General features: G+C 41.8%; 1 protein-coding gene across 1 annotated transcript; it reads right to left on the reverse strand.

Annotated features, from left to right (window-relative positions):
* Window positions 1-8,393: 8,393 nt before the first annotated feature.
* Window positions 8,394-9,778, reverse strand: LOC123124192 (40S ribosomal protein S20-like). The gene is made up of 3 exons (XM_044544854.1): window positions 9,624-9,778; window positions 9,431-9,544; window positions 8,394-8,581 (listed from the first exon to the last, which is right to left on the reverse strand). The coding sequence occupies exons 1-3, from the start codon at window positions 9,748-9,750 to the stop codon at window positions 8,442-8,444; spliced, it is 381 nt and encodes a 126-aa protein (XP_044400789.1). The 5' UTR covers window positions 9,751-9,778; the 3' UTR covers window positions 8,394-8,441.
* Window positions 9,779-10,395: the final 617 nt, after the last annotated feature.

The following is a 10,395-nucleotide window of genomic DNA, read 5'->3' on the forward strand; positions in this document are numbered from 1 at the left end:
AACAGCACCAACTTGACAAACTATCGTTGTGGTTTTGATGCGTAGGTAAGAACGGTTCTTGCTAAGCCCGTAGCAGCCACGTAAAACTTGCAACAACAAAGTAGAGGACGTCTAACTTGTTTTTGCAGGGCATGTTGTGATGTGATATGGTCAAGACATGATGTGATATAATTTGTTGTATGAGATGATCATGTTTTGTAACCGAGTTATCGGCAACTGGCAGGAGCCATATGGTTGTCGCTTTATTGTATGAGATGCAATCACCATGTAATAGTTTTACTTTATCACTAAGCGGTAGCGATAGTCGTAAAAACAATTAGTTGGCGAGACGACAACGATACTACGATGGAGATCAAGGTGTCGTGCCGGTGACGATGGTGATCATGACGGTGCTTCAGAGATGGAGATCACGAACACGGTGCTTCGGAGATGGAGATCACAAGCACAAGATGATGATGGCCATATCATATCACTTATATTGATTGCATGTGATGTTAATCCTTTATGCATCTTATCTTGCTTTGATTGACGGTAGCATTATAAGATGATCTCTCACTAAAATTTCAAGATAAAAGTGTTCTCCCTGAGTATGCACCGTTGCGAAAGTTCTTCGTGCTGAGACACCACGTGATGATCGGGTGTGATAGGCTCTACGTTCAAATACAACGGGTGCAAAACAGTTGCACACGCGGAATACTCAGGTTAAACTTGACGAGCCTAGCATATGCAGATATGACCTCAGAACACGGAGACCGAAAGGTCGAGCGTGAATCATATAGTAGATATGATCAACATAGTGATGTTCACCATTGAAACTACTCCATCTCACGTGATGATCAGACATGGTTTAGTTGATTTGGATCACGTAATCACTTAGATGATTAGAGGGATATCTATCTAAGTGGGAGTTCTTAAGTAATATGATTAATTAAACTTAAATTTATCATGAACTTAGTCCTGGTAGTATTTTGCAAATTATGTTGTAGATCAATAGCTCGCGTTGTTGCTTCCCTGTGTTTATTTCTGATATGTTCCTAGAGAAAAATTATGTTGAAAGATGTTAGTAGCAAAGATGCGGATTGGATCCGTGATCTGAGGATTATCCTCATTGCTGCACAGAAAAATTATGTCCTTGATGCACCGCTAGGTGACAGACCTATTGCAGGAGCAGATGCAGACGTTATGAACGTTTGGCTAGCTCAATATGATGACTACTTGATAGTTTAGTGCACCATGCTTAACGGCTTAGAATCGAGACTTCAAAGACGTTTTGAACGTCATGGACCATATGAAATGTTCCAGGAGTTGAAGTTAATATTTCAAGCAAATACCCGAGTTGAGAGATATGAAGTCTCCAACAAGTTCTATAGCTAAAAGATGGAGGAGAATAGCTCAAGCAGTGAGCATGTGCTCAGATTGTCTGGGTACTACAATCGCTTGAATCAAGTGGGAGTTAATCTTCCAGATAAAATAGTGATTGACAGAATTCTCTAGTCACCATCACCAAGTTAGTAGAACTTCGTGATGAACTATAGTATGTAAGGGATGACGAAAGTAATTCCCGAGCTCTTCGCGATGCTGAAATCGACAAAGGTAGAAATCAAGAAAGAGCATCAAGTGTTGATGGTTAACAAGACCACTAGTTTCAAGAAAAGGGCAAAGGGATAGAAGGGGAACTTCAAGAAGAACGGCAAGCAAGTTGCTGCTCAAGTGGAGAAGCCTAAGTCTGGTCCTAAGCCTGAGACTAAGTGCTTCTACTGCAAAGGGACTGGTCACTGGAAGCGGAACTACCCCAACTATTTGGTGGATAAAAAGGATGGCAAAGTGAACAAAGGTATATTGGATATACATGTTATTGATGTGTACTTTACTAGTGTTTATAGCAACCCCTCGGTAATTGATACTGGTTCAGTTGCTAAGAGTAGTAACTCGAAACGGGAGTTGCGGAATAAACAGAGACTAGTAAAAGTGAACAAAGGTATATTTGATATACAGATTATTGATGTGTACTTTACTAGTGTTTATAGCAACCCCTCGGTAATTGATACTGGTTCAGTTGCTAAAGAGTAGTAACTCGAAAACAGGAGTTGCAGAATAAACAGAGACTAGTAAAAGGCGAGGTAACGATGTGTGTTGGAAGTAGTTCCAAGATTGATATGATCATCATCGCACACTCCCTGTACTTTCGGGATTAGTGTTGAAACTAAATAAGTGTTATTTGGTGTTTGTGTTGAGCATGAATATGATTTGATCATGTTTATTGCAATACGGTTATTCATTTAAGTTAGAGAACAATTGTTGTTCTGTTTACATGAATAAAACCTTCTATGGTCATACACACCAACGAAAATGGTTTGTTGGATCTCGATCGTAGTAATACACATATTCATAATATTGAAGCCAAAAGATGCAAAGTTAATAATGATAGTGCAACTTATTTGTGGCACTGCCGTTTAGGTCATATTGGTGTAAAGCGCATGAAGAAACTCCATACTGATGGGATTTTGGAATCACTTGATTATGAATCACTTGATGCTTGCGAACCGTGCCTCATGGGCAAGATGACTAAAACGCCGTTCTCCGGAACTATGGAGAGAGCAACAGATTTGTTGGAAATCATACATACAGATGTATGTGGTCCGATGAATATTGAGGCTCGTAGCAGGTATCATTATTTTCTGACCTTCACAGATGATTTGAGCAGATATGGGTATATCTACTTAATGAAACATAAGTCTGAAACATTTGAAAAGTTCATATAATTTCAGAGTGAAGTGGAAAATCATCGTAACAATAAAAATAAAAGTTTCTACGATCTGATCGTAGAGAAGAGTATTTGAGTTACGAGTTTGGCCTTCAGTTAAAACAATGTGAAATAGTTTCACTACTCACGCCACCTGGAACACCACGGTGTAATGGTGTGTCCGAACATCGTAACCGTACTTTATTAGAAATGGTGCGATATATGAGGTCTCTTACCGATCTACCACTATCGTTTTGGGGTTATGCATTAGAGACAGCTGCATTCACGTTAAATAGGGCACCATCAAAATCCGTTAAGACGACGCCTTATGAACTGTGGTTTAGCAAGAAACCAAAGTTGTCGTTTCTTAAAAGTTTGGGGTTGCGATGCTTATATGAAAAAGTTTCATCCTGATAAGCTCAAACCCAAATCGGAGAAATGTGTCTTCATAGGATACCCAAAGGAGACTGTTGGGTACACCTTCTATCACAGATCCGAAGGCAAAACTTTTGTTGCTAAATTTGGAAATTTTCTAGAGAAGGAGTTTCTCTCGAAAGAAGTGAGTGGGAGGAATGTAGAACTTGATGATGTAATTGTACCTGCTCCCTTATTGGAAAGTAGTTCATCGCAGAAACCAGTTTCTGTGACGCATATACCAATTAGTGAGGAAGTTAATGATGATGATCATGAAACTTCAGATCAAGTTATTACTGAACCTCGTAGGTCAACCAGAGTAAGATCCGCACCAGAGTGGTTTGGTAATCCTGTTCTGGAGGTTATGTTACTAGACCATGACAAACCTACGAACTATGAAGAAGCGATGGTGAGCCCAGATTCCGCAAAATGGCTTGAGGCCTTGAAATCTGAGATGAGATCCATGTTTGAGAACAAAGTATGGACTTTGATTGACTTGCCCAATGATCGGCAAGCCATTGAGATTAAATGGATCTTCAAGAGGAAGGCGGACGCTGATAGTAGTGTTACTATCTACAAAAGCTAGACTTGTCGGAAAAAGGTTTTTGACAAAGTTCAAGGTGTTGACTACGATGAGATTTTCTCACTCGCAGCGATGCTTAAGTCTGTCCGAATCATGTTAGCAATTGCCGCATTTTATGAAATCTGGCAAATGGATAAACAAAACTGCATTCCTTAATGGATTTATTAAAGAAGAGTTGTATATGATGCAACCAGAAGATTTTGTCAATCCTAAAGGTGCTAACAAAATATGCAAGCTCCAGCGATCCATCTATGGACTGGTGCAAGCATCTCGGAGTAGGAATATACGCTTTGATAAGTTGATCAAAGGATATAGTTTTATACAGACTTGCGGTGAAGCCTGTATTTACAAGAAAGTGAGTGGGAGCACTACAACATTTCTGATAAGTATATGTGAATGACATATTGTTGATCGAAAATAATGTAGAATTATTCTGCAAAGCATAAAGGAGTGTTTGAAAGGAGTTTTTCAAAGAAAGACCTTGGTGAAGCTGCTTACATATTGAGCATCAAGATCTATAGAGATAGATGAAGACGCTTGATAAAGTTTTTCAATGAGTACATACCTTAACAAGATTTTGAAGTAGTTCAAAATAGAACAGTCAAAGAAATAGTTCTTGCCTGTGTTACAAGGTGTGAAATTGAGTAAAGACTCAAAGCCCGACCACGGCAAAAGATAGAAAGAGAATGAAAGTCATTCCCTATGCCTTGGCCATAGGTTCTATAAAGTATGCCATGCTGTGTACCAGATCTATTGTATACCCTACACTGATTTTGGCAAGGGAGTACAATAGTGATCTAGGAGTAGATCACTGGACAGCGGTCAAAATTATCCTTAGTGGAATAAGGATATGTTTCTCGATTATGGAAGTGACAAAAGGTTCGTCGTAAAGGGTTACGTCGATGCAAGTTTTGACACTAAATCTAGATGACTCTAAGTCTCGGTCTAGATACATATTGAAAGTGGGAGCAATTAGATAGAGTAGCTCCGTGCAGAGCATTGTAGACATAAAATTTGCAAAATACTTACGGATCTGAATGTGACAGACCCGTTGACTAAAATTATCTCACAATCAAAACATGATTACACCTTAGTACTCTTTGGGTGTTAATCACATAGCGATGTGAACTACATTATTGACTCTAGTAAACCCTTTAGTGTTGGTCACATAGAGATGTGAACTATGGGTGTTAATCACATGGTGATGTGAATTATTGATGTTAAATCACATGGTGATGTGAACTAGATTATTGACTCTAGTGCAAGTGGGAGACTGAAAGAAATATGCCCTAGAGACAATAATAAAGTATTATATATTTCCTTATATCATGATAAATGTTTATTATTCATGCTAGAATTGTATTAACCGGAAACATAATACATGTGTGAATACATAGACAAATAGAGTGTCACTAGTATGCCTCTACTTGACTAGCTCGTTAATCAAAGATGGTTATGTTTCCTAGCCATAGATATAAGTTGTCATTTGATTAACGAGATCACCTCATTAGGAGAATGACGTGATTGACTTGACCCATTCCGTTAGCTTAGCACTCGATCGTTTAGTATGTTGCTATTGCTTTCTTCATGACTTATACATGTTCCATGACTATGAGATTATGCAACTCCCGTTTACCGGAGGAACACTTTGTGTGCTACCAAACGTCACAACGTAAATGGGTGATTATAAAGATGCTCTACAGGTGTCTCCAAAGGTACTTGTTGGGTTGGCGTATTTCGTGATTAGGATTTGTCACTCCAATTGTCGGAGAGGTATCTCTGGGCCCACTCGGTAATGCACATCACTATAAGCCTTGCAAGCATTGTGACTAATGAGTTAGTTGCGGGATGATGTGTTACGGAACGAGTAAAGAGACTTGCCGGTAACGAGATTGAACTAGGTATTGAGATACCGACGATCAAATCTCGGGCAAGTAACATACCGGTGACAAAGGGAACAACGTATGTTGTTATGCGGTCTGACCGATAAAGATCTTCGTAGAATATGTGGGAGCCAATATGGGCATCCAGGTCCCGCTATTGGTTATTGACCGGAGACGTGTCTCGGACATGTCTACATAGTTCTCGAACCCGTAGGGTCCGCACGCTTAACGTTACGATGACAGTTTTATTGAGTTTTGATGTACCGAAGGAGTTCGGAGTCCCGGATGAGATCGGGGACATGACGAGGAGTCTCGAAATGGCCGAGACGTAAAAATCGATATATTGGACGACTATATTCGGACTTCGGAAAGGTTCCGAGTGATTCGGGTATTTTTCGGAGTACCGGAGAGTTACGGGAATTCGTATTGGGCCTTAATGGGCCATACGGGAAAGGAGAGAAAGGCCTCAAAAGGTGGCCGCACCCCTCCCCATGATCTGGTCCGAATTGGACTAGGGAAGGGGGGCGCACCCTTCCTTCTTTCTCCTTCCCCCTTCCCTTCTCCTACTCCCACAAGGAAAGGAGGAGTCCTACTCCCGGTGGGAGTAGGACTCCCCCCTATGGCGCGCCTCTCCCCTTGGCCGGCTGCCTCCCCCTTGCTCCTTTATAAACGGGGGCAGGGGGGCACCCCAGAGACACAACAATTGATCCTTGAGATCTCTTAGCCGTGTGCGGTGCCCCCCTCCACCATATTACACCTGGATAATAACGTTGCGGAGCTTAGGCAAAGCCCTGCGTCGGTGGAACATCATCATCGTCACCACGCCGTCGTGCTGACGAAACTCTCCCTCAACATTCGGCTGGATCGGAGTTCGAGGGACGTCATCGAGCTGAACGTGTGTAGAACTCGGAGGTGCCGTACGTTCGGTACTTGATCGGTCGGATCGTGAAGACGTACGACTACATCAACCGCGTTGTGATAACGCTTCCGCTGTCGGTCTACGAGGGTACGTGGATAACACTCTTCCCTCTCGTTGCTATGCATCACCATGATCTTGCGTGTGCGTAGGAATTTTTTTGAAATTACTACGTTCCCAACAGCAATGCACATCGGTTAGATGGTTTGGATTTTATCCCTGAGGATTTGCCTTGAGATTATATCAGAGAGAATTTATTGTGCCATGCTTTAGTATCTCAGGAAACTGGAGAGCTTCGGTGGTTGTGGAAGCGACACTGTTCGATGTTTCTGAATGTAAATTTCTCAAAACAGAGAAAATGGGAATATATACTTTGTGAATTAATAGTCGATGCTCTGCGTTTCTGTGGTCCCTTACTCCCTTTGCCTTGCTCGGTGCCAATGGAAAAAATCCTGCTGCCACGTTGGTTTGGCAACAAAAGATTACATCGCATGCGTGTACATGAAGTTACTTTTAAAGCTGAAATTGTATGTGAGATGCTTCAGCCGGGCATGCATAACAAATCAGTGCTCATGAAAATGACCTATGGAAGGCGTGAAGGCCATTATAAGAGGAAGTAATGCACTGGCCCATGAATTGGCAGGCTTATGTAAGAGTACATGGTGATATGCTTAATGGTGGTTGGTGTCCCCTCCAGCATTTGGTAGTGTTTTTCTTTGGATGTTAATTGAATAGCTAGCTCTTGTTATTTTCTCCCTATTTTAGAACAACAACATTGAAATGATGCTATGTATGCATCCACAAACATGTAGCAAAGGCAAGTCCTAGATATCCTAAAATGAAAAATGGAAAATTTCAAAACTGACATCCAAACAAGAACGGTACCAAATTGTGGAGATGCTAAAATAACGACGCGCTCTCTACAGAAATGCAACCAAATCTAAAACACATCAACAGCGAGCCATGTATAAACATCCAATCCACAGCACACGCACACGCGCGCGCACACACACACACTCTCTCTCTCTCACTAGTACAAAACAGGGCTTTCGTCACAGGGCAATATTCACATTAGTCCCGGTTCAGTCACGAACCGGGACTAATGTGAGCATTGGTCCTGGTTCGTGCGGCTAAGGCATTAGTCCCGGTTCACCTGGGCCCTTTAGTCCCGGTTGGTGCCACCAACCGGTACTAATGGGCTTTGAGGCATTAGTACCGGTTCATGGCACGAACAGGGGGAACCCCGTTAAACATTTTCAAAATCCTCAAAAACCTAACAGAAAAAAAGTTACGGGGCTTTTAAGATCTGGAGAGGCAACAAAATTCAAAAAATTTCAAACTATGGTCAAACAATGGTCAAACTAATTATTCTAGAATATTAGTGTTACCAAATAATTATTTCAGTTTTTTTGAATTTTGGTCAAATCTGGTCAAACAGTGGTCAAACTAATTATTCCAGAAATATTAGTGTTACTAAATAATTATTGTTTTTTAAAACAATAGTTTTAAACTCAAACAGTGAAATGTGTCACTTCATGCTCAAGCTAAATTCCTGAGGGTTAATAGGATTGACATCTTACTATTGTCAGGAAAACAACAACTGCAGACTTGGAAACGAGGGAGAATAGAACCCGGAAGTTAAGCGTGCTCAGGCTGGAGTAGTGAGAGGATGGGTGACCGTCCGGGAAGTTAGATGATTTGGAATGATGAGGGATGATTTGAGATTAGAGGATAAATTAAGCAGTGATGAGGGGTGGTGATTAGAGATTAGAGGTTAAAATAATTCAGAAATTTGAAAATTAAAAAAAAATCGCAAACTTTTTTTTCAAAAAAAAATCATAAAATTTCCTTTAGTCCTAGATTAAAGATGGTGCTGTTGTGGTAGGGTAGCATGAGGGATGACTACTGGCTGATGGTCACCTCGACCTCGACGCTGGGCTCGAGGGTGATGGAGGTGATCTGCTTGATGATGTCCGGGGAGCTGATGATGTCGATCACCCTCTTGTGCACCCGCATCTGAAACCGATCCCAGGTGTTGGTACCTTGTTTTGTACCAAGAAAAGCTGGCATTAATTAACATAGGAATAACAACAATAACCTATACACAGATTGTGCAAGGGATTAAATCTCGATTTCGAAACATCAAATGTATCAGAAACATCATGTGGAATCATCATTTGCTCAGGACTAACAAGTAGTCTTATTATTCACAGGGTGACAATTATATGGTAATACACGCGTGGTTTAATTATAAATATGCATCCAGAGGTTGAACACCTCAATGGCTCTTTATACTAGATGAATACCGAGAAATACCGAGAATATTTTGATCGAAATTTATAGTTGAATATTGAATTCGAATAAATGAATGAACGGACAATTGAACCTGAGACCTTCCAAAATAGGAACTAGGTTGCTACCAACACGTCACACCAACTCTCATGGCATTAATCAGATCCTCCATGTACTTTACTATAAATCGAACATTTAAATTCAAAAAATCCAAAAAATGGTATTTTTTGCTCGGCATGGGGATTTACCGAGGGGCACGGAAATACGCGGTAACCATGGGAAATCTCAAAATTTCTACCGGTAACCAAAACCTTGAGAACAATACTGTGATGGCATGAGTGCAATTTAGAGACATCGAAGACCCAAAAGCATCTCAGTGGTGTAAATGTTTTGCCTCATCTGCTCAGCACGCTATCATCACCAAGAGTGCAATTCAGTCCTATCGTCTAAACAGACAACAACAATTCATAGACACTTCCTGACCCACATCAGCGAGGTATTATCGTGAGCATGCCAAGTAGAGCATATATACAACACAAAGCAAATAAGCAAATGGGACACAACAGAGACCAGAGGGGAAAGACCAAAAGAGTAATCACCTTCTCCACAGGGGGACTTCCTGGTGGTGATGTTGAGCACCTTGGGGGGCATCCTGACGGGCCCCCTGACCCTGAGCGGCTGCTCCTTGGCGCGCTTCACCAGATCGGAGCACACTGTTTGTTGCCAGCACAAGGAACAATCAGACCAACAAGAAGAGAAGAAGGAAGGAAGGAAGCCTTCGTACGTTCATACCCTTCTCGAGGTTCTTGACGTTATTGGACGAGAGGGTAATGCGGACCCTGTGCAGCACCTCCTGCGGGCCCTCGAAGCCCACCTTGCCGGACTTGGTCGGCGGCGCGTACGCCGGCTCGGTCGCCATGGCTTTTGCTGGTTGAAGGAGAGGAGTACTGGAGGAGGCCGCGGCGTTGCTAGCTATCTAGATTTCGCGCGCCGGTAGGCGAGGGAGGTGGCGGCGCTGAGCTTATGTATGTGCAGGCCGGAGGCGGGGGAGGGCAGCCGTTGGATCTGCTGGTCTGGGCGATCCGGCCGTCCGATTGGAGCTCGGTCACGGGAGAAGCAAGCTACTCACAGCGGCAGTACAGACTACATAATAGAAACATACGTCATTTAAAATACAAAAAGAATGTGTATACAAGTATACTGTTGGACGTATCGTGTACATGAATTTACTTTTAAATCGGAAATTGTGTGTGTGCGTTATGTTTTTCTGTGTAGAATGTGAATATGTATATTTTTAGACGAATGCTCCCTGATTATACTAAATCAAATAAGGTGAATCTTAACTCTATGTGCGGGCAACACATTTTTCGACAAAGGGAAAATATATTAATATCGCGGAGATACCAATTACACCCGACCTCTGCAACAACGCAATATCATAAAGAGATCACGGATGCACACAGCCAAAAACAATAAGAAGAAGAAGAAAAAGAAAAAAGATCCCGCAACAGTGATCAATCCCTCTAGTTGCAGCACGAACCACCACCTAGACAACACCCGAAGT

Source organism: Triticum aestivum, chromosome 5D (assembly GCF_018294505.1).
Source record: "Triticum aestivum cultivar Chinese Spring chromosome 5D, IWGSC CS RefSeq v2.1, whole genome shotgun sequence".
NCBI classification, from domain to species: domain Eukaryota; kingdom Viridiplantae; phylum Streptophyta; class Magnoliopsida; order Poales; family Poaceae; genus Triticum; species Triticum aestivum.